Raw genomic sequence first — 27756 nt, forward strand, 5'->3', positions numbered from 1 at the left:
GCACAGGACTTGGTTGAATACAAAATCACAAGAATTGATTGTATATCTATCACTAGAATTGAATGCATACAGTATCACTAGAATTAGATGTACACTGTTTGAGACCTCCTTACATGCTCTCTTCATTGTATATTTTCTGGGCAAATGTAGCAGCGTGGCTGGTACTTGCGTAAACCATTAATTATTCACAAGCCATTGCTGTAATTTGCTCCCTTATGAGACGACAATTACTTTCCCACCGTCTAAATCCAGACACTTGTAGAAAGAATGTATTTCATAATTATGGTAATTGGCTTTCTAAAAATGGATCTTGACCTTTATATTATACAGTGCTTTGGAAAGTATTCAGACCCCTTGACTTTTTCCACATTTTTTTTTATGTTACAGCCGTATTCTAAAAGGTATTACATTGTTTTTCCCCCCTCATCAATCTACACACAATACCCCATAATGACAAAGCAAAAATAGTTTTTTTGAAATGTTTGCTAATTTATTAAAAATAAAAAAAATGAAATATCACATTTATATAAGTATTCATATCCTTTACTCAGTACATTGTTGAAGCACCTTTGGTAGCTGTTACAGTATTGAGTCTTCTTGGGTATGTCTCTGCAAGCTTGGCACACCTGTATTTGGGGAGTTTCTCTAATTCTTCTCTGCAGATCCTCTCAAGCTCTGTCAGGTTGGATCGGGAGAAATGCTGTACAGCTATTTTCAGGTCTCCCCCAGCCTGAGTTCCTGAGTGCTCTGGAACAGGTTTTCATCAAGGATCTCTCTGTACTTTGCTATGTTCATCTTTCCCTCAATCCTGACTAGTCTCCCAGTTCCTGCCACTAAAAAACATCCCCACAGCATGATGTTGCCACCACCATGCTTCACCGTAAGGATTGGTGCCAGGTTTTCTGCAGACGTGACGCTTGGAGTTCAGGCCAAAGCGTTCAACCTGGTCAAATCAGACCAGAGAATCTTGTTTCTCTGGTCTGAGAGTGTTTAGCTGCCTTTTGGCAAACTCCAAGCGGGCTGTCATGTGCCTTTTACTGAGCAGTGGCTTCCGTCTAGCCACTCTACCATAAAGGCCTGATTGGTGAAGTGCTGCAGAGATGGTTTTCCTTCTGGAAGGCTTTCCCATCTCCACAGAGGAACTCTAGAGCTCTGTCAGAGTGACCATCGGGTCTTGGTCACCCTCCAGACCAAGGCCCTTCTCCCACGATTGCTGAGTTTGACTGGGCGGCCAGCTCTAGGAAGAGTCTTGGTGGTTCCAAACTTATCCCATTAAGAATGATGGAGGCCACTGTGTTTGTGGGGACCTTCAATGCTGCAGAATATTTTTGGTACCCTTCCCCAGATCTGTGCCTCGACACAATCCTGTCTCCGAGCTCTACGGACAATTCCTTCAACCCCCTGGCTTTGTTTTTGCACTGACATGCACTGTTAACTGCAGAACCTTATATAGACAGGTGTGTGCCTTTCCAAGTCATGTCCAATCAATTGAATTTACCACAGGTGGACTCCAATCAAGTTGTAGAAACAGCTCAAGGATGATCAATGGAAACAGGATGCACCTGAGCTCAATTTCGAGTCTCATAGCAAAGGGTCTGAATACTTATGTAAATAAGGTATATACGTTTTTTATTTGTAATACATTTGCAAAAATGTCAACAAAAAAAAACTGTTCACTTTGTCGTTATTGGGTATTATATTTAGATTGTTGAGGACAAAAAACATATTGAATCCATTTTAGAATAAGGCTGTAACGTAACAAAATGTGGAAAAGTCAAGAGGTCTGAATAGTTTCCGAAAACACTGTATATACACTGCCACTGTAATCATACCCCTTGACTTATTGTGTTAGCCTGCATTCAAATGGATTAAATCGATTTTTTCCCCTCACCCATATACACACTTCTTTTTTAATACATTTTTGCACATTTAATGAAAATTCTATGTAGAAATATTACATTTTCATAAGTATTCACACCCCTGAGTCAATACTTTGTGGAAGCCCCTTGGCGGTGTTAACAGCTTTGAGTTGTCTTACGTATGTCTTTATCAGCTTTGCACATCTGGATTTGGGGATTTTCTCCCATTCTTCCTTCCAGATTTTTTCAAGCTCTGTTAAGTTAGATGGAGAGCGCGATGAATAACAATCTACAAGTCTTTCCACAGATTTTCAACGGGATTCAAGTCTGGGCTTTGGCTGGGCAACTCATGGACTTTCACATTCTTGTTCTGAAGCCATTCCAGTATTGCTTTGGCTGTGTGCTTGGGGTCATTGTCCTGTTGGAAGTAAATCTTCGCCCCCCCCAGTCTAAGGTTGTTTACAGTCTGAAGCAGGTTCTCATCAAGGATGTGCCTGTGTTTGGCTCCATTCATTGTTCCCTCTATTGTTACCAGTCTCTCAGTAACTGCTGCTGAAAAACATCCCCATAGAATTATGCTGCCACCACCATGCTTCACAGTATGGATGGTGTTAGACAGGTGATGAGCTATGCCTGGTTTTCTCCAGACATAGTGTTTGCATTCAGGCCAAAGAGTAAAATGTTTGTCTCATCAGACCACCGAATCTTTTGCCTTATGCTCTGAGTCTTTCACATGCCTTTTTGCAAACTTCAGACGTGCCCTCGTGCCTTTTTCTCATTTGTAGCTTCCGTCTGGCCACTCTACCATAAAGCCAATATTGGTGACGTGCTGTAGAGACTGTTTCCTTCTGGCAACTTCTCCTATTTCAGCCAAGGAACTCTGTAGTTCTGTCAGAGTTGTCATTGGGTTCTTGGTCAACTCCCTGACCGAGGTCCTTCTTGCCCAGTTGCTCAGTTTGGTTTTTGGGTAGTTCCATATTTTTTCAATTTCCCAATGATGGAGACCACTGTGCTCTTGGAAACTGTGCTCTTCAACACTCTAGAAATTGTTTTATACCCTTACCCATAATACTGTATGCCTCATAACAATTCTATCTCGGAGATCTACAGACAGTTCCTTTGACTTTACGATATAGTTTCTGCTATGACATGCACTGTCAACTGTGGGACCTTAGACAGGTGTGTTTCTTTCTCAATCATGTCCAAACAATTGAATGGGCCGCAGGTGGACACCAATCAAGTTGTAGTGACATCTCAAGGATGATCAAAGGAAATTCGATGCACCTGAGCTCAATTTGGAGTGTCATAGCAAAGGGGTGTGAATATTTACACTACCGTTCAAAAGACTTGGGTCACGTAGAAATGTCCTTGTTTTTAAAAGAAAAGCTCATTTCTTGTCCATTAAAATAACCTAGAATTGATCAGAAATACAGTGTAGACATTGTTAATGTTGTAAATGACTATTGTGGCTGGAAAAGGCTGATTTTTAATTAAATATCTATTTAGGGGTACAGAGGCCCATTATCAGCAACCATCACTCCTGTGTTCCAATGGCACGTTGTGTTAGCTAATCCAAGTTTATAATTTTAAAAGGCTAATTTATCATTATAAAACCCTTTTGCAATTATGTTAGCACAGCTGAAGACTGTTGTGCTGATTAAAGAAGCAATACAACTGGCCTTCATTAGACAAGTTGAGTATCTGGAGCATCAGTATTTGTGGTTTTGATTACAGGCTCAAAATGGCCAGAAACAAATAACTTTCTTCTGAAACTCATCAGTCTATTCTTGTTCTGAGAAATGAAGGCCATTCCATGTGAGACATTGCCAAGAAACTGAAGCTCTCGTACAACGCTGTGTACTACTCCTTTCACAGAACAGCACAAACTGGCTCTAACCAGAATAGAAAGAGGACTGGGAGGCCCCGGTGCGCAACTGAGCAAGAGGACAAGTACATTCGATTGTCTAGTTTAAGAAACAGACGCCTGAAAAGTCCTCAACATGCAGCTTCATTAAATAGCACCCGCAAAACACCAGTCTCAACGTCAACAGTGAAGAGGCGACTCGGGATGCTGGCCTTCTAGGCAGAGTTGCAAAGAAAAAGCCATATCTCAGAATGGCCAATAAAAAGAAAAGATTAAGATAGAAAAAAGAACACAGACACTGGACAGAGGAACTCTGCCTAGAAGGCCAGCATCCCGGAGTCGCCTCTTCACTGTTGACGTTGAGACTGGTGTTTTGCGGGTGCTATTTAATGAAGCTGCCAGTTGAGGACTTTTCAGGCGTCTGTTTCTGAAACTAGACACTCTAATGTACTTTTTTAAATGTCCTCTTGCTCAGTTGTGCACCGGGGCCTCCCAGCCCTCTTTCTATTCTGGTTAGCGTTGTACGAGATTTTCAGTTTCTTAGCAATTTCTCTCATGGAATAGCCTTCATTTCTCAGAATAAGAATAGACCGACGAGTTTCAGAAGAAAGTGCTTTGTTTCTGGACATTTTGAGCCTGTAACCGAACCCACAAATGTTGATGCTCCAGATACTCAACTAGTCTAAAGAAGGCCAGTTTTATTGCTTCTATAATCAGAACAACAGTTTTCAGCTGTGCTAACATAATTGGAAAATGGTTTTCTAATGATCAATTAGCCTTTTAAAATTATAAACTTGGATTAGCTAACACAATGTGCCATTGGTACACAGGAGTGATGGTTGCTGATAATGGGCCTCTGTACGCCTATGTAGATATTCCATAAACAATCAGCCGTTTCCAGCTACAATAGTCATTTATAACATTAACAATGTCTACACTGTATTTCTGATCAATTTGATGTTATTTTAATGGCCAAAAATATGCTTTTCATTCAAAAACAAGGACATTTCTAAGTGACACCAAACTTTTGAATGGTAGTGTATGTAAATTAGATATTTCTGTATTTCATTTTCAATACATTTTCAAACATTTCAAAAAACATGTTTTCACTTTGTCGTTATGAGGTATTGTGTGTATATGGGTGAGAAAAATCTATTTAATCCATTTTGAATGCAGGCTGTAAGACAACAAAATGTGGAATAAATCAAGGGGTATGAATACTTTCTAATGTCACTGTATCATATAATATATAATCATGTCAGATTATATAGGATGTTGTTCTTGTTTTGTCCTGGTGTAGCCCTTGAAGTCAGAGAAACCAGTCAACATGGAGAACCTTCCTGTCAACAATAACAATGGTCAGTCCAACGGCTACACTCTGTATGAGACCATAATCCACAGCGGAGGCCTTCTGAACTCCATGAACAATGTTAGAGACAGAGCCCTGGTAAGTACAGACAGACACAGCTACATGGCATTATATCATAATTATTTCATGATATTAGCAAACGTCAAGTACCCTATGTCAGTAGATTATTTGTACTAATACACTTATCTTGTCTTCTAGGTGTTTGTGGACAAACTCTTTGTTGGAGTTCTGGACTATAAGATGCTGGAGTGTGCTCTGCCTGATGGAAAGGTATAGTGATAGTGTGTGTTTTGGGAAACAGGTAGCCTAGTGGAGAGAGTGTTGTGCCAGTAACCAAAGGTCGCTGGTTTGGATATCCGAGTTGACAAGGTGAAAAATCTCTCAATGTGCCCTTGAGCAAGGCACTTAACCCTAATTTGCTCAAGGGGCGCGGTACTACTATGGCTGACTGTAAAACAACACATTTCGCTGCAGCTATCCGGTGTATGTGACAATAACACATATTTAAAAAAAGTTGTATTCAGGCTATAGGTGTGCTGCTGAGCTGCTTTCAAACTGGCTAGTTAATATTCAACACCATGTTAGAGGTGAAAGCTTCTGGTGATGCTGATAAATGCGTTTGTCACTAAGGTGCTAGGATTATGCCAACAGAAAGTTTTCAGACAAATGTTGCTCTAACAAAGAGGAATCACAATCACTAACTTTGCACCTGCCTGTTATTGGAAAACAAGTCAATGCTGCTTTTCTATCACACAGCAGCAGATTGGACTTATCTACAGTCCAACTGAAAGCAACATGTTTCCTCTATTGTCTTTATTTAGTCTGCTTTGCATTGTAAACTGTAGATAACAACTCCAATTGTTTCCACATCTTTTATGTACTTTTCATTGAAGGGGGAGAGAACATTGAGTTTACTCGTGGAGAACTCTGGGAGACTGAACTATGGTAAACTCCTAGATGAACAGCGTAAAGGTAATAAAATAGTTTAACCTACTGTATCTGGGTCAGTGATAGCCTTGTGGTTGTATAACTAGACACATCTATTAGTAAATCCTTTCAGAATAGGTGCTCAAAAGCAGCTAATTAACCACTGAATGTAGAAAATCAAAGACTGCCTTATTTCAGCCTTGGCTTATTTTTCAGGTCTTGTCGGAGACATTGAGTTGAACAATACCCCGCTACGAGACTTTATCATTCATAGTCTAGATATGAAGCCTGGCTTTGTAAATAGGTTTGTACTGATCATGTACATCTTTCAATTTCCGTCTTCATGTTTATTTGTTCTGTTCTGAGTCTCTGTCATTGCTCGTGCCTAGCTCTGATTCTGTTGAGTTGATTATCTTCTTAGTTCTCACTGAGTGTAGAATTACAATGCCAGATTGCAGAAATAACAGCTTTTTCATGTGGTTTCCCAATACCATGTTAAAACCACATTATAATCAACTGGGAAATTAGCGCCGTCTTGAAAATGCTTGCCCACTGAGAACAACACTACATCAAAAGATCAGAATAAATAAAACCATTCACATATCCATGACTGAAGCCATGCCATTGTACACTCTCACAAATGATTTTGTTACATGAATAAATATGACGAGAAATTGTATTAGTCAGTAATTTCCTGTGTTATAGTAGGGTGATCTCGTCCCATGTTTCAGACTGAGTGCATCAGGCCAGTGGAACTCTGTTTTCCAGAAGCCTTCCTTCCCAGGGTTTTTCCACGGCAAGCTATATGTGGGTGGCCATCCCAGAGACACCTTCATCAGACTGCCTGTGAGTAAAGCAGCCCAAAAGGCTCTATGGTTATGGAAGACAGCACTACCTGTCCATACTGTTTATTTATGCATAGGGTAGTAGGCCTATCTCTGGTTTATTCATAGCTAGTGTATTAGGCCTCACACATCAGATCAACAAAGTGGTGAAAGAAGATCCCAGAGAAACTCTAAACTCTGATTTTCAAGTCACTGATTACAGTGTTTTTTTATTCACAGGGTTGGAGTAAAGGAGTGGTCTTTATCAACGGGCAGAATCTTGGACGCCACTGGTCCATGGGGCCCCAGCAAACCCTCTACCTCCCCGCCCCCTGGCTTAACCGAGGAAACAATCAGGTACTGATGCCATAACTGTTACTGAAAAATCTCCCTCACCCTCCACAGGAGTTCACTCAGATGCCTCTGTTAGGAACATCACAGGTCAACAATTTTGATATACAGCTATAGCAGCTGGGCCACCCAGTGGGTTTGATGTTATTGAACTTGTCAGTGCTTTGCAGTAATAGTCCTCAGACGACTTCCCTTTCCTCTGAACATGTTGTCTCCACACCTCGGCACCCTACTGCTGTGTTGACCTCTGCTGTGTTTCAGAGCCTTTTGTTTTTTGTTGATCTCAGGTTGTTGTCTTTGAGGAGCAGGAAACTGATGGTAAAATCCAATTTGCCAGCGAGCCTGACCTTGGAATGACTGTTGACGTAGAGTGAGGATGGCCTGGTAGAATGGAGGTATGGTTAGGAGTTCCATCCTCTCACATTTCCACACTCTGCCTGCCATCAGGGACCTAGCTGGATAGCTACTCAGAATCGATGCACATCACTGCACATGGCATTTATTTCCTGTTGGGAAGCCCCAGCCTCTGAATGATCCAGACTAATTAAGCATCCTACTAGATCTTGCAAACGTAACTGTGCCTTCATTATATTCGATGGGCCACGGCAATATCTGAATTGCAATGTACTGCAATATCTGGATTGTACTTGTTGTTTCTGTATTACCTTTTCATTCTGTATGTCTATTGTGAGAATTTTGTCAGAGGATACTAATTTGGATATTTCAGGTATTTTAATGTATAGGTGTTTGTCCGGATTCAAGGACACGTACTTTCACTATGTCATTGTATTTTATTTGATTGGACAGCAAATACATAGATTGTGCTTTTGAGATGAACCAGTGACATGTGATGGTGAATTAAACTGAACGGTCAGTGCAGTGGAGACTCTCAAATACAAAGACATTCGCCAAGTACTTAACTTTTCAGTTGTTTATTTGTCTTGATAAATGTCATATGGTATCTCTGAGAAGGAGTCATGAGGAGAAATGAACAACCTTTAGAGTTACATGCAGAAGAAGTGATTCACACAAGGATGGAAGATGACTGTGGATCAAAGTAGGTAAAGGAAGGGGGAGTGTGAATTGCCCTAAGAAAGCATTTAGAGCCTAGTACAGTATGATCCATCACCTTTGTTACATTATGTATGTACCACTACGAAGCTAAACACTGGATGAGGCTGTTCCATTACATTAAAGCCGTTTCTGACTGTCAGAACAGTATCGCTCGTTGATCCAACTGTGAGAGTGTGAGAAAGCCAGGGATGTAAGGAGAAGTTTGAGTTTTGTACCTTCAGAGTACTACACTTAACTTATGATTCTATAAGTGATTACGACAGTGTAGGAGCAAGCTCCATTAAATGTCCAAGAGATGAAATTGCACTTCCATTATGTATAACTCTTAGTGTTGTCTGGGTTCATCTCTGCAGACAGGTCCTAACATTTTTCCTAAATTCACATGAATGAACACAATCAATTCTAAGAAAGGTCATTAACAATGAAGGCTATTGATAGCGATTGAAGTCAGAGCAATACAGAATTGATGGAAAATAATGAAATGTTGTGTCTCAGTTTGTTGGTGTTGCCCGCAAACCTAAATGTGACCTCAGAAGAGCTTGTCTGTGTGTGGTTTCTGAACCTCAGTGGCTGAGAGGCATGAGAAAAGAAGGGGGTGGGGGCAAACATGGACAAAGAAATGTTCAATTATAATTCAATTTGACAAGAGGACATTCATACTTCAAATAAATACATAAATAAATATATTTCTATTGATTTTCGCATAAATATACAGACTTTACTTTACATTTTGGAGAATGGAAACAGATCAGAAGACATTGATTCTTGCCTAATGAAGTTAATGGTACTGCTGTGCAATCCAAAGCCTAAAGATGAGGTCAACATGAACATTAACAGATGTTGTTTGATCACAAAACATTTGGTTTGAATTTCTCAATTAAATAATACTATTTAATAGAAATGTTCAGAAATGACATGCTGGTGTATCCATTTGAATACCAGTACCTGATGAGAGAGCATATTTTGGGGGGAGCCGTATCCGATGGGGGAACAGTACCTGATGGGAAAACCGTATCTGATCTAATACTGCTTTGGATAATTGAATAGGCCATAACTATCCTGGTCATTAATCTCCCTTTTTCATAGTTTGCCATTAGTGTCTTCACCTACATTTGAGGTATTACTGAAGGATACATTAAGAAATTGAAGCGGACATGAAACCTTAATACTGCAAAGGTATAGCTGAGCATGACACCAATTCACTTGTGCTTGTCATTACGTTTTGCCTGTTATATCCAAGAATTGTCACAAAGCGTGTCGCAAAACTAACTCCAACCCGTACATGGTACAGTTTTGTCAGGGCAAGAAACTAGGACTGAGCATGCATGCATAGGATGGTGTTGCAGACTGGGGTATCTTACTAGTAGTTGTCCAAAGCAGAGGATCTTCTTCTAGTTTTCATGGTATATTTGATTTGCCTTCTTACTCACTTACAGTTCATAGACCCATTAATGAATGATGGTTGTTTCTTGGAAACATTTTAGCATGATTGTCTGTCTACCGCTGATGAAACTGAGGTTAAGTATACAGTAACATTTCTACACTGCAGTGGGCTTATAGATTATTTGCTGTGATACGAGCGCAAATATCTAACTTATGTAGGCAATATACACTGTGAACGTAGGTGCTTTTGCACATTTTACTGTATATCTCGACTGTCAGTGCCTTTAGCTTAGATAACTTCAATTGCTTTCTGTTGTCCTACTCTACTAGTTAGCTACTGTGGTTATATAAACCAGCATACTATATGGCCATCTGCCAAACTGCTCATCATTGGGTAATGATAATACTGTAACATATGCACAAAGTTGGGTTAAACCTAACGTGGTGATGTGCTGTTATACTGTTCATGGCATGTGATTGAAAAACAGGAGTGAACATGTGCTATGCCAGTTGTCATACATTGAGGTGTTCTTGGCAATGCCTAAGTCAATTCTTAGTTTTTATTTTACATCTACTGTATATAAATTCAGTTGTTACATTTTATCTGAGAGGACCTTACTATGAGTCCTCTAATTGTTCCTGTGTTAAATTAGTATGTACACGTGTTTCCACTTAGGCACACAGTCACTAGTGCGTTTAAGTGCTAAGTTAAGTTTTAGGAATTTGACCTGTAATATTGTGTGTCTCCCAAGAGTTAGGAGCCCATCTTGATGTCAGTTATTTCAAGTGAATAGCTTCAGTACACACTGAATTACATGTCTGAGAATGACACTGAAAATGGATGGTTCCCCAGCTTTAGCTTTCAAAATGGAGGCAAGAGTCAGTCAGTAGTTTTGAACTAGCAAGAAGATGCATGTAAAAACAAAAAACTAGCAAATTAAATAAAAGCAGACATAGTTTTAGTTATACAAAAAGGACATTCCTTCCCTTTTTGAACGTTTAGTGTTTGCTGAAAGTAGAATTGATCTTCTGAGAGATGACTTGTTCGGATTCTCCATGATTGTTCTGTCTGAAGACGTGGAGGCCATTGCAGTACATGTCTACTAAAGGTCTCTTACAGACCCTACTAAGATCTAAGGATCTCATCCCCTGCCCTGAAGATCCATGTATATAGAGGGAAAGACAATGGATATCTCATTAGCCTGTTCAGGCCAGTAAATGCTTAATCTCATTGGCTGCCTAACTCCCTCCCTCCTGCAATGTTTGTGTTGTGCTGTCTCGTGTTAGGACACTACAGACGCAGTATGGTGTCATGCAGGTTCAGAGAGCATCGATCTCCCGTTGATCCTTAATCGCTCAGCTCTCACCGTCTGCTTCATGTTGGTGCTGCTGGCAACATTTAACCTGATAAATATTGCCATCTTGTACTAATCTGTGCTTTAATATGATGCATTTGTAATCCCAATATTAAAAGTGTTTAGTTTCAGTCAAGGGGATTAGGATTTGGCCCCCGAGGCAGTCTTTTCTGAAATGATTAAGACATGAACACTGTTTGCACTGGGAGATGGCCTCTTTCTCTTCTCAGGGTCCATATTAGACAACCACCTGGAACAGAGAGCAGGGACTCACTGAGAAATTACACACATTCATAATGAAGTCAATTTGCAGTACAGATCAATATAGTTGTAATAACTCTTTTTGCCCCAAAATGTGGGTGTCTGTAAAAGCAATGGATAATTTAAACAATATCCCGAAATGTGCTTATCATTGGTATACCATTTCCCTGTTCGCCAAAGGTCATACAAATATTTGTATATAAATTAGTAAAATAAGTCTGAGATGTGAATAATTACTCTCTTTACCATCGCCCGAGGAGACAACGTCAAATCTCCACATTGGGGTCTGTAAATCCTTTCTTTCCCTCATTTACAAGGACAGGTTTTTCTGTCCTAGTGTGCCAAACGAGAATCTGTAGAGAAACATCAGAGAGAAGAATCAGCATCAGGCAGCACTCTCAGGATCGAACACACACCCATCCACTTCTCCTCTCTCCTTTCCTCTCTGCATGGGCGGTGGTGATGTTCTTCTGAGCATCTACTCCTAGATATAGCAACAAGAGCAGTACTGATGGTACAATAGGAAACCTATCTATAAGAATGTACTCCTGTGTGTCAGCTCGACCTTGCTCAACATTTTATGATAGTGAATAGAGTGCTCCCGTAGTGGAAAAATAAAAACTTGCTCTTCTTTTTTGCTCTTTGTAAGTGATGCAACTCGGTTATTTTGGGTGCGTCACGTACCGGTAACTATAGCCCCAATCAAGCCTTTGGAGTGGGATGATTTGGCTCTTGAGACCGGACTCACATCCAGAAAAGTGATGGTGGAAATGAATCGACGTATAGAGCTCATTTTCTTCCCTTCAGTCTCTGAGCAGCCCTACCTTTCATCTCCTCCACCTCAGTAATGAATTATGCATGGGGTGTGTTTGAGCTGCCTCCACCAGGAGCCAACTCCCACTTTACCCAGGTGTAGATGAGGTTAATAGTCACACTTGCGTCTGAAGAGGTAGATTATAAGGAGGAGAGTTGCCGGAGCACGACTCATCCCCCATCCCTCGCCCTGTGCTCATCTGGGCTGAATGCATGCTAGGATGCCCCCCCAGCTCTTTTCATCTACTCCCCTCCAGGAGTCCTGAATATAATCAGGCTGAATATCCCATTATGTGAGTGTGAGTGGTGGTGGGCTAAGGCCCCTGGGTGACGCCTCTCTGCCCAGGGAGAGGCTTAGCAGCTGGGGCTAGGGCCAGGGCCAGGCAGGGAACAGCGAGGCCGGAGATGAAATGGGCATGAAACACCACACAGTGCCCTGAAGCCGTTTACAATCACACCCACTATGTGAGGGGAGCCTGCCAGTTACCTAATGGATCCACTGACATTTTTAGCACCTGGTTATATATGAAGTTGTTTTGGAGAGAGTGAACTTGCCACTGCCTCTGCACTAAGGTTGGATCCACCAGAGGATCATCAGAGTATGGATTTCACATTTGCCTGACATTATATAAAATACCAACAGGTAAAATTATTATATTCTGGTGTAAAATGACAGAGTATAACATGCAAAAATAAAGCATCTATTTTGCTCTATCTACCTTAGTGCAATTAGATGCTTTGGGCTCCAGGTCGTTGAGTGTGACCAGCTCCCGGAGAAGGCTGCTCTCCTGGTAGCCTCCCTTCACTCCTCGCAACTTGAAATAGGCCTGGGGCTTGAAGAGGATGAGCCGCAGGTTGATGGCGAAGCCTGCCATGTCGATGGCAAAGGGCCGGTGAGGGTCAAATACAGTCTTCCAGCCGTACACCTTGCCTGCTGCATTGACCTTGGGAGACTCGTAGCGCAGACCACCAACAAAGGCCACAGGCCATACAGACACCTTCCTTGTTGACCTCATCTGGATAGAGAAGAAGAGAGGACAGAGAGAGTTAAGCATCTTTGCACTGTTTGTATTTTTAATGAACAGGATCAGTGTATCAATGTCTATATGAGATGTGCCAACAAGGCAATATACATTAATTACAGGAGACAATAGTTTTATTTCCAAACAATGATACAAATCGAGCCAGATAATCTGAAAGCTATGGTGTGTATGTTACATGTATCACAGAAGCCTTGCAGGGCCACTGTGATGGACCCAGCCTAAGAAGAGTAAACGTGGACAGAGCTAAGTGGGTTTGAGGACCAGGGCCATTATAGAGAGTGGATTGGGAGAAGAAGAGCAGGTTGGTTGAGGAGATGCTTGAAAGGTGCCGAGCCTCTTCCATTCCTCAGAGGCTCAGGTTTGTCCTTTAATCTTCCAGTATCAAACGATCTCCTGGCCACCCGCTCTTTGTCGACTGTATTTCTGCACCACTAGCAGCGAAAGAGAGCCGCCCAAATCATGAAAGGAAGTGTTCTAATGAGGAGGGCTGAACTGTTGAGTAATTTATCCACACTCAATGCAGTAGCAATAATAAAGGTGCTGGTGTTGTGGAACTGCTTTTTAAATTAGGTGTTTAGCAGTGAGAGGAGATGTGTGTGTGTGTGCTGGGTGGGACAACACTCTGGAAACGGGGCTCGCTCTGTGTGTGTCCCAGTATTCTAGCCGTATCTGATGATAACCCATCAGCCCAGGGGATCAGAGAGGAGATGTGTGTTTGAGAACAGGATGGAGGAGGCCCGGGTTTATGAGTGCAGTTTGGAAACACATCTGGGCCACCGAGACCAGGATTTTGCCAGGCTAGTCACCCAAATAACATTTTGTTTGATATGGTGTTAGGGATGACATCACCCTCTCCCAAGGGTCATGTGATTTTTGTACGTAAGAAAACTGACCTTTATCACAAGTTTAGATCATGCATCTTTCCTACGAGTGAAATAGCAGTTTTCCTCAATGGGTTGGTTCTGGAATGGAACTGGCTCAAGCATCGTCAAGGGGGTTGCCCCTCTCCCTCCATGCTACAATGTGAAAATGAATGTTTCCAATGCTGCCACTGACGGGAATGATTGCTAAAACAGTACCCCGTCTCTCCTCTGTTTAGAGCTGAGCAAGTGAAAATGCCATAAAGTGCTGCCCAATTTTCGTGGACTTGAAGTGTTTGTGCTAAGTGTTCTTTAACTCTCTCTCTCTCGCTATCTCTCTCTCTCGCTCTCTCTCGCTCTCTCTCTCTCTCTCTCCCCTCTCTCTCTTGCTCTCTCTCTCTCTCTCTCTCTCTCTCTCTCTCTCTCTCTCTCTCTCCCCTCTCTCTCTTGCTCTCTCTCTCTCTCTCTCTCTCTCTCTCTCTCTTGCTCTCTCTCTCTCTCTCTCTCTCTCCCCTCTCTCTCTTGCTCTCTCTCTCTCTCTCTCTCTCTCTCTCTCTCTCTCTCTCTCTCTCTTGCTCTCTCTCTCTCTTGCTCTCTCTCTCTCTCGCTCTCTCTCTCTCTCTCTCTCTCTCTCGCTCTCTCTCTCTCTCGCTCTCTCTCTCTGTGTCTGTGTGTAAGCTATGTTTCCTTTACTTGGGGAGGCCCACAGAGACAGCCTGCCTATGTTCTTGAAGTCGGAGCACAACAAAGGGAACTAATCCCAAACTCTCCAGGTGTATTAATCCATCTGAAGCGAAGGAGATGGGGATCTGTACTGGTTCACAGAGGCTCTAAAATGAGTTGTCATCAGAACAGGCTGATACTGCTATCGGGTAAGTTCAACTCCTAAACTGTGGCCCATTTTCATCAGTACACCACATGATTCCTAAACCAGAAGCAATATCATTATATATACCTTTTATATCCAATACTTATTTTATAATTTTAAAACGTGTTCAATTTAGGTGATATTGTATTCTAAGTGATCTGGTTCACAATGTTGAATGTGGATGCTGAAGGAGAATAGAGAAGGATAGATATGATAAAAATAGAGAAGCAGATACTGCCTGTAAATACTCCTTGTGGCTTTGGAAAGGCAACAAAAGCATTTTTTAATGAAAGCTTAATAATTAATGCACCCCTTTACAGTGATGAAGTTTAACTATGGCAGATGCATATTTCATGAGCTACACTGCATGACCAAAAGTATGTGGACACCTGCTCATCGAACATCTCATTCCAAAATCATGGGCATTATTATGGAGTTGGTCCCCCCTTTGCTGATATTACAGCTTCAACTCTTCTGGGAAGGCTTTCCAATAGATGTTGGAACATTGCTGTGGGGACTTGCTTCCATTCAGCCACAAGAGCATTAGTGAGGTTGCGCACTGGTGTTGGGCAATTAGGCCTGGCTCGCAGTCTGCGTTCCAATTCATCCCAAAGGTGTTCGATGGGGTTGAGGTCAGGGCTCTGTGAAAAACAGCCCCAGACCATTATTCCTCCTCTTTAAACTTTACCGTTGGCACTATGCATTGTGGCAGATAGCGTTCTCCTGGCACCCACTAAACCCAGATTTGTCTGTCGGACTGCCAGATGGTGGATCATGATTCATCACTCCAGAGAACGCGTTTCCACTGCTCCAGAGTCCAATGGCGGCGAGCTTTACACCACTCCAGACGGTGTACTTGGCATCGCACATGGTAATCTTAGGCTTGTGCGCGGCTGCTCGGCCATGGAAACTAATTTCATGAAGCTCCAGACGAACAGTTCTTGTGCTGATGTTGCTTCCAGAGGCAGTTTGGAACTTGGTAGTGAGTGTTGCAACCGAGGACAGACGATTTTTACGCTCTACGTGTTTCAGCACTCGGTGGTCCCATTCTGCGTGGCCTACCACTTCGTGGCTGAGCAGTTGTTGTTGCTAGACGTTTCCACTTCACAATAACAGCAATTACAGTTGATCGGGCAGCTCTAGCAGGGCAGAAATTTGACGAGCTGACGTGATGGAAAGGTGGCATCCCATGACGGTGCCACGTTGAATGCCACTGAGCTCTTCAGTAAGGGCATTCCACTCCCAATGTTTGTCTATGGAGATTGCATGACGGTGTTCTCAATTTTATGCACCTTTCAGCAACGGGTGTGGATGAAATAGCGTAATCCACTAATTTGAAGGGGTGTCCACATACTTTTGTGTATCTATAGCGTATTTTACTTTTAACAATTTACAGCAGAGTCTTTACTAGAGGTCGACCGATTAATCGGAATGGCCGATTAATTAGGGCCGATTTCAAGTTTTCATAACAGTTGGAAATCGTTATTTTTGGGCGCCGATTTGCCAATTATTATTATTATTATTAAAAAAAAAAAAAATTTACACCTTTATTTAGTCTTTATTTAACTAGGCAAGTCAGTTAAGAACACATTCTTATGTTCAATGACGGCCTAGGAACGGTGGGTTAACTGCCTCGTTCAGGGGCAGAAAGACAGATTTTCACCTTGTCAGCTCGGGGGATCCAATCTTGTAACCTTACAGTTAACTAGTCCAACGCAATAACGACCTGCCTCTCTCTCGTTGCACTCCACAAGGAGACTGCCTGTTACGCAAATGCAGTAAGCCAAGGTAAGTTGCTAGCTAGCATTAAACTTATCTTATAAAAAACAATCAATCATAATCACTAGTTAACTACACATGGTTGATGATATTACTAGATATTATCTAGCGTGTCCTGTGTTGCATATAATCTGACTGAGCCTACAAGCATACAAGTATCTGACTCAGCGGTGGTAGGCAGAAGCAGGCGTGTAAACATTAATTCAAACAGCACTTTCGTGCATTTTGCCAGCAGCTCTTCGTTGTGCGTCAAGCATTGCGCTGTTTATGACTTCAAACCTATCAACTCCCGAGATGAGGCTGGTGTGACCGAAGTGAAATGGCTGGCTAGTTAGCGCGCGCTAATGGCGTTTCAAACTTCACTCGCTCTGAGCCTTGGGGTGGTTGTTTCCCTTGCTCTGCATGGGTAAGGCTGCTTCGATGTGGTGGCTGTTGTCGTTGTGTTGCTGGTTCGAGCCCAGGGAGGAGCGAGGAGAGGGACTGAAGCTATACTGTTACACTGGCAATACTTAAGTGCTTATAAGAACATCCAATAGTCAAAGGTTAATGAAATACAAATGGTATAGAGGGAAATAGTCCTATAATAACTACAACCTAAAACTTCTTACCTGGGAATATTGAAGACTCATGTTAAAAGGAACCACCAGCTTTCATACAGTGCCTTGCGAAAGTATTCGGCCCCCTTGAACTTTGTGACCTTTTGCCACATTTCAGGCTTCAAACATAAAGATATAAAACTGTATTTTTTTGTGAAGAATCAACAACAAGTGGGACACAATCATGAAGTGGAACGACATTTATTGAATATTTCAACCCTTTTTAACAAATCAAAAACTGAAAAATTGGGCGTGCAAAATTATTCAGCCCCTTTACTTTCAGTGCAGCAAACTCTCTCCAGAAGTTCAGTGAGGATCTCTGAATGATCCAATGTTGACCTAAATGACTAATGATGATAAATACAATCCACCTGTGTGTAATCAAGTCTCCGTATAAATGCACCTGCACTGTGATAGTCTCAGAGATCCGTCAAAAGCGCAGAGAGCATCATGAAGAACAAGGAACACACCAGGCAGGTCCGAGATACTGTTGTGAAGAAGTTTAAAGCCGGATTTGGATACAAAAATATTTCCCAAGCTTTAAACATCCCAAGGAGCACTGTGCATGCAATAATATTGAAATGGAAGGAGTATCAGACCACTGCAAATCTACCAAGACCTGGCCGTCCCTCTAAACTTTCAGCTCATACAAGGAGAAGACTGATCAGAGATGCAGCCAAGAGGCCCATGATCACTCTGGATGAACTGCAGAGATCTACAGCTGAGGTGGGAGACTCTGTCCATAGGACAACAATCAGTCGTATATTGCACAAATCTGGCCTTTATGGAAGAGTGGCAAGAAGAAAGCCATTTCTTAAAGATATCCATAAAAAGTGTAGTTTAAAGTTTGCCACAAGCCACCTGGGAGACACACCAAACATGTGGAAGAAGGTGCTCTGGTCAGATGAAACCAAAATTGAACTTTTTGGCAACAATGCAAAACGTTATGTTTGGCGTAAAAGCAACACAGCTGAACCCACCATCCCCACTGTCAAACATGGTGGTGGCAGCATCATGGTTTGGGCCTGCTTTTCTTCAGCAGGGACAGGGAAGATGGTTAAAATTGATGGGAAGTTGGATGGAGCCAAATACAGGACCATTCTGGAAGAAAACCTGATGGAGTCTGCAAAAGACCTGAGACTGGGACGGAGATTTGTCTTCCAACAAGACAATGATCCAAAACATAAAGCAAAATCTACAATGGAATGGTTCAAAAATAAACATATCCAGGTGTTAGAATGGCCAAGTCAAAGTCCAGACCTGAATCCAATCGAGAATCTGTGGAAAGAACTGAAAACTGCTGTTCACAAATGCTCTCCATCCAACCTCACTGAGCTCGAGCTGTTTTGCAAGGAGGAATGGGAAAACATTTCAGTCTCTCGATGTGCAAAACTGATAGAGACATACCCCAAGCGACTTACAGCTGTAATTGCAGCAAAAGGTGGCGCTACAATGTATTAACTTAAGGGGGCTGAATAATTTTGCACGCCCAATTTTTCAGTTTTTGATTTGTTAAAAAAGTTTGAAATATCCAATAAATGTTTTTCCACTTCATGATTGTGTCCCACTTGTTGTTGATTCTTCACAAAAAAATACAGTTTTATATCTTTATGTTTGAAGCCTGAAATGTGGCAAAAGGTCGCAAAGTTCAAGGGGGCCGAATACTTTCGCAAGGCACTGTATGTTCTCATGTTCTGAGCAAGGAACTTAAACGTTAGCTTTCTTACATAGCACATATTGCACTTTTACGTTCTTCTCCAACACTTTGTTTTTGCATTATTTAAACCAAATTGAACATGTTTCATTATCTACTTGAGGCTAAATTGATTTTATTTATGTATTATATTAAGTTAAAATAAGTGTTAATTCAGTATTATTGTAATTGTCATTATTACAAATATGTTTTTATTTATTTTTAAATCGGCCGATTAATCGCTATCGGCTTTTTTGGTCCTCCAATAATCGGTATCGGTATCGGAGTTGAAAAATCATAATCGGTCGACCTCTAGTCTCTACCCATGTCTCTCGACATGGAATGTTTCCTATGGTTGGGTCTGGACTTATAACGGAGTGTAGAGAAGCACAATTTTGCTTCTGCTCTGGGTGAGAGAATCTGCTTAATATGATGTAATGGAGCAACAACAGAAGTTTAGGTTGGCCATTACAGTTCCTTGCTGTACGTATTTGATTCAGCCGTTGTTTTTGTAACCTGTCGTATTATCATATTACTGACAACTCTGGGCAAGAGTTCATGACATTACACTCTTAGAAAAAAGTGTTCCAAAAGGGTTCTTCAGCTGTCAGCATAAGATAACCCTTTTTGGTTCAACGTAGAACACTTTTTGGTTCCAGGCAGAACTCTTTTGGGTTCCATGGAAAACCCTCTAGGGAACCCAACAGGGTTCTATCTGGACTCAAAAGGGTTCTTTCTGGAACCAAAATGGGTTCTTCAAAGGGTTCTCCTATGTGGACAGCAGAAGAACCCTTTTAGGTTCTGGATAGCATCTATTTTACATGAGTGTATGAATGATTTAATTTGTACCAGTTTTCATATTTCAAATGTCAGGTCACGCTGAACAAGCTGGCATCTTTCCATTCAGGTTAATTCAAGTCCAGATCACAACAACATGGCATATCCAACTGCAATCTCTTAGATCGATGTCTACTTTCAACCTCTTCACATGTAGCTGTTATAGCCATCCCCTCCATGACTTACACCTGTTAGTAGGTCGATGAGAATGGTCTGATATTTACTGCTCTGTCAGTTGGGTTGGAGTGGTTTCTCACTGACTCTCTATCGGTCAGCCCAGAGGCAGCTAGCTCAAGCTCCCCCCTATAAAGAGTGCTGGTGCTGGGTGTAAGTGATGGAAGGATTATAGGGAGAGGGAGAGCACTCTGCCTGATTTCCAGGGAAAGGTAATAACCGACCCATCGATATGGATTGCACCATTTACAACCTGCCCCCTTCACACTAACAAGACCTGAGGCTAATGCCTCAGGGCCTAACAGCATCCATTCAAGCCAATCTGTCTTGAGTCAAAATGGATGGCCTGAGGCACTGACTGCTAAGTTCAAACTTATCCTCGGACCACTGTTGTTGGCAATGGGAATCAAAATATTTTAGGTAATAACCTCAATATATTACTACTGTACTAGGAGTAATAGTAGCCACCATTCATGTTGAAATAAATAAAATAACAAAAATATGTACTTTATGTGCCGTAAACTCCCCACTACCATTATATTCACTGACACAAAAGTGAATCTAGTGGACCGTATGTGGCCATGAGATGCCAGTGCGCCCCAGGCCTGTACTGACCTCCTCAAACAGCTCCAGGCTATAGGTGTTGTCGTCGTCAGCGAAGTAGACAATGCCCGCCTGGCTGCTGTTGGAGTTGAAGGTCTCTCTGAGCCAGCGCAGTGCCAGGTTCCTCTGCATGGTGCCCCGGGGTATCCTGGGATCCCGCGTGTCCGCACGAAGCTTATAGTTCCTGGGAGTCTCCACGTTCAGGTGGGTGTAGTTGAGACCCGTTTCCCGGAGCATGCGTGTAACGAGCGGGGTCCTCCTCTGAGAGTCTTCTACCAGGATCCAGTGGAGGTTGGCCACGTGGAGGAAGGTGTTGGCCAGCCGCGTCAGCTCTGCCTTCTGGACTGGGCGGCTGTAGGTGGGGGTGATTATGTGGATGGTGGGCAACCCATCGGACCATGGTGGTGGCCGCGTGTACACGTACTCCGTCCTCACCACCTCCACTATGTCCTTATCAGAGGAGCAGTACTCCTTAGAGTCGCTGGACTGGCCCGCCTCCCTCCGCCCTCTGTCGGCTCCGTCATCTGCAGGGGAACAGGAAGACATGTAAGGCATTAGCACGCCCCGGGAGCGGGGTCGCCCGCTGTATAATCTCAGTTGACACAATGCAAGAGGCAAGTACCTGCGAGTCGGTGTCGATGGACTGCAAGCCTCTCTGGTATGATAAAGATCTCTTTTACTAGGTGGTGACAGGCTGCAAAAAGCGAAAGCAGGCAGCGTGAGGTGAGGGGACATCATGGCTACAGTTTGGATACGGCAGCGGCTCCCCTGGCTGCCCCTACTCATTCAGCTGGAACAGCCGTGGCAGGGACAGGGTCTATTCCAGTAGTGGAGCTATGATTATGTGGCCCCCATAGCCCTCTATGATGGATAGAATATCATTATTGGATCATTAACATAGTTAATTTCTCCCCACATTGTTCCATAGCTAATGGCAATCTTTATCGGTGCTCAGTTAGAGCGGAGGATCCTCTTTCAGACATAAAAATGGTATTTCTGCGTCACACAGCAGATTAACACAATCTTCTGATGGCCAGATGTTCTGCGGTGGCTGACAGAAAGCAATCTGGCAACCCCCTGCTCCTTTTAAAACCAAACAAGGAGAAGGCTCCAGATGATTTGTGGAAACCTGCCTATATTACCTTGATGGCAAAAGGAAAGAGACAAAGAACGCTATTGATTTACTGTCACCTTAAAAGCCCAGTGCTGTCAAAAATAAAATGGTTCTGCGTTTAATATATATATATATATATATATTAATTGCCACACTGAGGTTGGTATAATACTGTGACATTGTGAAAATGATGCTAATGCTGTTTTAGTGTAAGAGCTGTTTGAAAATACCAGAAATGTTGGCCTACCTGGCTACATCACCCGGTGGTATACGCTAATAGACCAATAACAAAGAGTTTCAAACCTCTCTGCCAAAAACGGCTAGCTTCAGGTTACATATCCCTCCCATTAGGTTCATCCAATTAGGCTCCTCACTCAGAACACTCCCAGACAGTTCTAGCAAAATCCTTGGTTGAGATATTGCTATTTTTGTTTCTTTTTGACAATTTTAATTAAAAAAAAAGAATAGTAAGGTAATTCATTGTTACGCAGAAAGGATTTGATATTGAGATAAAAACAGCTGCATTGGACCTTTTGAATATGGTTCTGTTCACCAGACAGAGTACTGTACTCACACTGTTGGTTTATTATGTCACTTAGGGTCACATCTATGGGGGGGGGTTCAGAATGTGAGAGTGTGGTAACATCTCAGGCTTGTGTACAGTATGTGGAAGCCGCACAAACACATTGACTCAGGATATTCAATAAAGCCTGCCTGGGAGCTATTAGGGAACAGTGATTATTATTTCAGATGCTGATTAAAGGGCATTAGAAATTAATTTAGTCTCTTTTTTATTTGAAAAGTCTGCTACAGTTTAACTGCTAAATAGATTAGCTGAATGACTGCTGAAGACCATAGCACCAAGCACAAGCTGCAGATGGGGCTGTGTGAATCAAAGGACACTTACCAAGAAGTGCAATTTTGATAGCCTTAACTGACAAATGACCTATGTTACAGTCTGATACTGCACACCACCACGTAGGGATCTGTAACAGACCCTGTGGAAGGCATGTGTTGTACTGTATGTACTGTACATTATATTCGGTAACTGGGCATGTGACCCGATTGGATTGGATGAATTGGCTATTGAATATTTCTACACCATTCAACAGAGGACCTATGAGAAAGTGAAGGATGTACCCTTGCGGATGGCGAGCAGCGGAGCAATTGCACTTTGGTGCCAAACAGTGATGAGCAGAGTCCACGGTAACACTATCAACACGATGGCAAGAATGTCTCTTCTCTTCGGCATCTCCAGGATTGGTTTTATGTCTCGTCATTACCTGCCAGGAGAGAGGAGGAGCGACAAACATATCAGCAACAAAGGCCTCTAGTTAAATGATACACTCTGAATTTTATTTCAAAATGACAAGATGTGGTGGGTTGGCTGAGAGAGCCACTGACTTTTCCACCCTGAGGAAGCTGACAGTCTTTTAGCACAGCTATATAATACCTCGTCAATTCTGTTTATCTTCCCGGCGTATAAATACTCCATTTATACACATGCTGTCAGGCGGAAGGCTTAATTTCCAAAGTGTGAATGCATCTGACACATAAACATAAGCCCCATAAAAGCCTTCCACTGATAAAGAAATGGGTCAAGAAGAGTTTTAAGCAGTTTTTTACTGCGTCAGTGGAGAGCAGGCAATGGGAAGTCCTCAGAGGAAATTGCCATTGTTATGCTCCCTGAGTATCTAGAACTGTATACAGACAGACACTATGTGGAACAAATCATTTTGCCCCTTTTCAATATGCACATTTCATTGCTTTGGAATATCAGTGATTAGACTTATGGATCAATGTGTTTGTGCTGTGGAAGGCATACGTGCTGTGAGACTACTATGGTATCATGCACTCATTAAAACATAAATCATAAGCGGACCTATGGCCATATTACAATGGCTGAATGTATTGTGCTAAACATGTTGATGAGTATGGTAAATTACTATGATTCCTCACCCACGGTTAGAACTGGATCACGGCACCATCAATGGTGCAGCTGCAGGAGCCAGGCCCACACAGCGCAGCAGCAGCACGTCTAGCTGAGTGGTGTGATCGTCCACGACATCTCAACCAGCCATGCCTCCTCCTCACACACCCAGGAAACACCACCCAGAGAGCTGGATGGAAAACAACCGGTCAGGGCTTAGTCACCGCATTATGTCATCAGTCAGTCACATTATAGGAAGACATGACATCAGTCACATTAGGATGCCATTCAGACCAAACCCTTCCAGAAACACAGCCCCGTGTTTACCAGCACTCCAAAGATGACAACATCAACTCAGTGAGCTTCATTCTTTTGTCAACTCTAGGAGTCAATAACTGTACTCAGGTATCGGAAAAGGTTGCCTAGCAATCTACCTCAACTGCATGTGCATCCACAATGTAATGTCCCTGTCTCAACCATCACAGAACTACCATTCAAGAGCAGGAGTGGCGGAGGACTACAGTACAGAACTCCAATTAGGGCTAACGTCATTCATCACTGGGCAAAAACTGGTTGAATCATCATTGTTTCCACGTCAGGGCTCCCCAACTAGCGGGCCAGGGCCCAGGTTTTAACCCCCCACTCCCCCTCCAAGTTTCCAGAGAAAAAAGCAACTCATTTTAATTGTTTGACATAAACACCTGTCAAAACACCAGGAAATCAACTCCGTGTGATTTACATTTTGGGAATCTGTTTCCAAGTATTCCCAAGCATAATAGAGAGATATGTGATCGTATACAAATATAAGCAAGGTTTGAAATAATTATGTTTTAGTCAAATATTATATCTGCTTGGGCTTCTTGCGGTCAATTTGCAGTCTGCACATTATTTGTGTGATCATGTCACTGACCCCCAACCATCCACTCAAGAAAATAATCGGCCAGTGGCTGAATCTAGTTGAGGATCCCTGATCTATGTGATGATGTTGAATCAACGTGGAAAACTTATGGGATTTGCAAAAAGCTATCAACGTCAAGGCAGTTCTATTTCTTTCACCTAACTTTGAACCTAAATCCAATGGCAGGTAACAATTTCTGTTGATTTCAAAGTGAATTCAGGTTAGTTGATAACTCAACCAAATGTGAATCGAAACTAGATGTTGAACTGACGTCTGTGCCCAGTGGGTCCTGTTTACAGAAGGAATCTGTGGCAGTGACAGGTTGTTTTCATTTCTCCCTAAGATATGGATACTGGGATATAGCCACTTCTCTTGCCAAGATTCTGGTGCTGTGGATGGAGAATGGTGATGTTATGAAACAATCAGCATCCTATCTCGTCCAAAAGCATGGGAATGAATGAATGCCACGGTGAGCCAGGATGTCTGTGTATGCTGCAGCTCAGATATTGGTCGGCTACAGATCGACTGGGTGTATAATTTTAGACACTTTGTGATGGAAGATCAAATGAACTGCAAAGCTGTTTCTTTTATATTCTTCAGATCAAACAACAGGGGCCCAGTTTTTTTATTGAGGCATAGTATAAATGCAAATTGCCTCTGACCTGGTAATTCGGTAGGGAGTGTATTTGCTTGAAATGCACAAGATTTCTAAACAATCTCTCCTCACAACGACCAAGCTCATCCAATTTACAGAATGTTTTCTGAGAATTCCGACCAAGCAGATGAAAGCATGGCAATCAGGAACACTATTTTGAATGGACTCACTGTGAGTGGAACAGATGGAGAATACTTCACTGTATTGACAAAAATATCCGTGTTTTCTTCTATCATCGCTGCATCCATGCTCACACAGTGATGCACAAGTTACATGTTTCTCAATGGGAGTGCTACAAGAGAACGTTCCCTTTCCTCAGCTCAACACATTGTGATGGATCAGAATAAGACAAACAACATGGACATTGTACAGCACAACAAACTGTCAACATTTCAGTCTGCCTTTCCTTTCTCAAAGAGAACTAGATAACAGATGCATCCTGACAGCCTTCAGCTTCTCTTTACAGTGTTATGTTATACATCTTGATTGAAAAGGATGAACATGCTATGGTCTTAATCATCAAGAAATCATTAGAAAAACAAAGTCAAAATATTCCCAAATTCACATCTGCTGACATGAGAAAGCTGAAGACGCTGAAGTCTAATCTCTGCATGTCTCTCAATGCCCAATGTCTGAGCTCAATACCAGGTTGACTAGGTAGTAGTCCCAGCTCAATACCAGGTAGACTAGGTAGTAGTCCCAGCTCAGTATCAGGTAGACTAGGAAGTAGTCCCAGCTCAATACTTGGTAGACTAGGTAGTAGTCCCAGATCAATACCAGGTAGACTAATGTAGTAGTCACAGCTCAATACCAGGGAGACTAGGTAGTAGTCCCAGTTTAATACCAGGCAGATTAGATTGTAGAACTGGGTAGAATGTGCTGGTGTTTTTCTCTCCCCCCACTATGGTGAACAGTAGAAATGGCACTACTTAACAAATGTGAAAATTAAGGAATACAAATGTGTGTTTGATCTGGAGACTGATAAAATCAATGTCTGACAGTGGCGCTCGACAGCGTTTCACATCAACAACTTTTATCCAGGCGTGAAGGGAGGAATGGAGGGAGTACCTGCTGCTGGTTAAGTAGCTACATGTTAGTAATGCACAGTACTATAGAGAGCAGCTGCACTGATTGGGAGGTACTGAACTACATAGCCTTTGACCCCACCCCTGATGACTGCAACAACAGGAAATGGGAGAGGAGCACACTACAAAACACATATTTCCATATTTTGTACCTACAGGGGGTGAGAATAAGGGATGTGAGGTGCAAATGTACCATTTTAGGGTAGTAAAATTCAAATTTATGATAGGATACAGCTATTCACATTGAAGTTACATAATTTAAACTCTACACAAGTCTGACACATCGTTATCTTCTCTCATCCTTTTTCCACGTCTCCGGTCTATATGAGAATGTACAGTATGTCACAATATACCACAAGACTGTTATTATTATACATCAGACTGTTAAACAGTCACCACTAGCCGGCCTCTACCCATCACCCTGCTCTGAAACTCAGACATGGTCCCTAGCCGACTACCACCCAGTACTCTACCCTGCACCTTAGAGACTGCTGCCCTACATAGAGTCATTGAACACGAGTCAATTTAATCATGTTTACATACTGTTTTACCCACTTTATATGTATATGCTGTATTCTAGTCAAGGCTCATCCTATACAACTACTGCTGTACACCTTTTCTATTCACATACTGTCTCTACATATCATTCACGTACATGTATATTATTTCTATTCCGAATTTAGGTCTGGAAGCAAATTTCCTGCAATTCTATAAATTTTGCTCTGTGTATTTTTATACTGTATTCTCAACATACACTACCGGTCAAAAGTTTTAGAACACCTATTCATTCAAGGGTTTTTCTTTATTTTTAATATTTTCTACGTTGTAGAATAATAGTGAAGATATCAAAACTATGAAATAACACATATGGAATCATGTAGTAACCAAAAAAGTGTTAAACAAATTAAAATACATTTTATATTTGAGATTATTCAAATGATGACAGCTTTGCACACTCTTGGCATTCTCTCAACCTGCTTCACCTGGAATGCTTTTACAACAGTCTTGAATGAGTTCCCACATATGGTTGACACATTTGGTTGAGGTCGGGGGATTGTGGAGGCTAGGTCATCTGAAGCAGCACTCCATCGCTCTCCTTCTTGGTAAAATAGCCCTTACACAGCCTGGATGTGCCTAAACCAGATGGGATGGCATATCGCTGCAGAATGCTGTGGTAGCCATGCTGGTTAACTGTGCCTTGAATTCTAAATAAATCACCGACAGTGTCACTGGCAAGCACCATAACACCATAACACCTCCTCGTCCATGCTTTACGGTGGGAAATACACCTTCTGAGATCATCCGTTCACCCACATCGTGTCTCACAAAGACACAGCGGATGGAACCAAAAATCGTCAATTTGGACTCCAGACCAAAAGACAAATTTCCACAAGTCTAATGTCCATCCGTCGTGTTTCTTGACCGAAGCAAGTCTCTTCTTATTATTGGTGTTCTTTAGTCGTGGTTTCTTAGCAGCAATTCGACCATGACCATGATTCACACAGTCTCTTCTGAACAGTTGATGTTGAGATGTATTCTCT

The 27756-nt window shown here is 42.2% G+C and overlaps 2 protein-coding genes across 4 annotated transcripts in view; one reads left to right on the forward strand and one right to left on the reverse strand.

The window, feature by feature from the left end:
* The window catches only part of LOC110507867 (beta-galactosidase-1-like protein 2), a 27076-nt gene extending 18331 nt beyond the window's left edge, over positions 1–8745 (forward strand). The window contains exons 13-19 of one of the 2 annotated variants that reach the window (XM_021588244.3): positions 5024–5170; positions 5291–5362; positions 5986–6064; positions 6236–6323; positions 6751–6865; positions 7084–7200; positions 7482–8745. In XM_021588244.3, the coding sequence (XP_021443919.2) occupies positions 5024–5170; positions 5291–5362; positions 5986–6064; positions 6236–6323; positions 6751–6865; positions 7084–7200; positions 7482–7568 (705 nt within the window). In that variant the 3' untranslated portion in view covers positions 7569–8745. The remainder of the gene's footprint in view (positions 1–5023; positions 5171–5290; positions 5363–5985; positions 6065–6235; positions 6324–6750; positions 6866–7083; positions 7201–7481) is intronic. The other variant, XM_021588245.3, reaches the window with a different exon arrangement.
* LOC110507868 (galactosylgalactosylxylosylprotein 3-beta-glucuronosyltransferase 1) overlaps positions 8111–27756 on the reverse strand; it is a 98351-nt gene continuing 78705 nt past the window's right edge. Inside the window, exons 3-9 of one of the 2 annotated variants that reach the window (XM_021588247.3) lie at positions 23607–23767; positions 22788–22930; positions 21156–21227; positions 20546–21057; positions 12800–13096; positions 11514–11620; positions 8111–11256 (exon numbers count right to left, since the gene is read on the reverse strand). In XM_021588247.3, the coding sequence (XP_021443922.1) occupies positions 11534–11620; positions 12800–13096; positions 20546–21057; positions 21156–21227; positions 22788–22899 (1080 nt within the window). In that variant the 5' untranslated portion in view covers positions 22900–22930; positions 23607–23767 and the 3' untranslated portion in view covers positions 8111–11256; positions 11514–11533. The remainder of the gene's footprint in view (positions 11257–11513; positions 11621–12799; positions 13097–20545; positions 21058–21155; positions 21228–22787; positions 22931–23606; positions 23768–27756) is intronic. The other variant, XM_021588249.3, reaches the window with a different exon arrangement.

This window comes from Oncorhynchus mykiss, chromosome 27, assembly GCF_057628025.1.
Source record: "Oncorhynchus mykiss isolate SJ-2025 chromosome 27, ASM5762802v1, whole genome shotgun sequence".
NCBI lineage: Eukaryota > Metazoa > Chordata > Actinopteri > Salmoniformes > Salmonidae > Oncorhynchus > Oncorhynchus mykiss.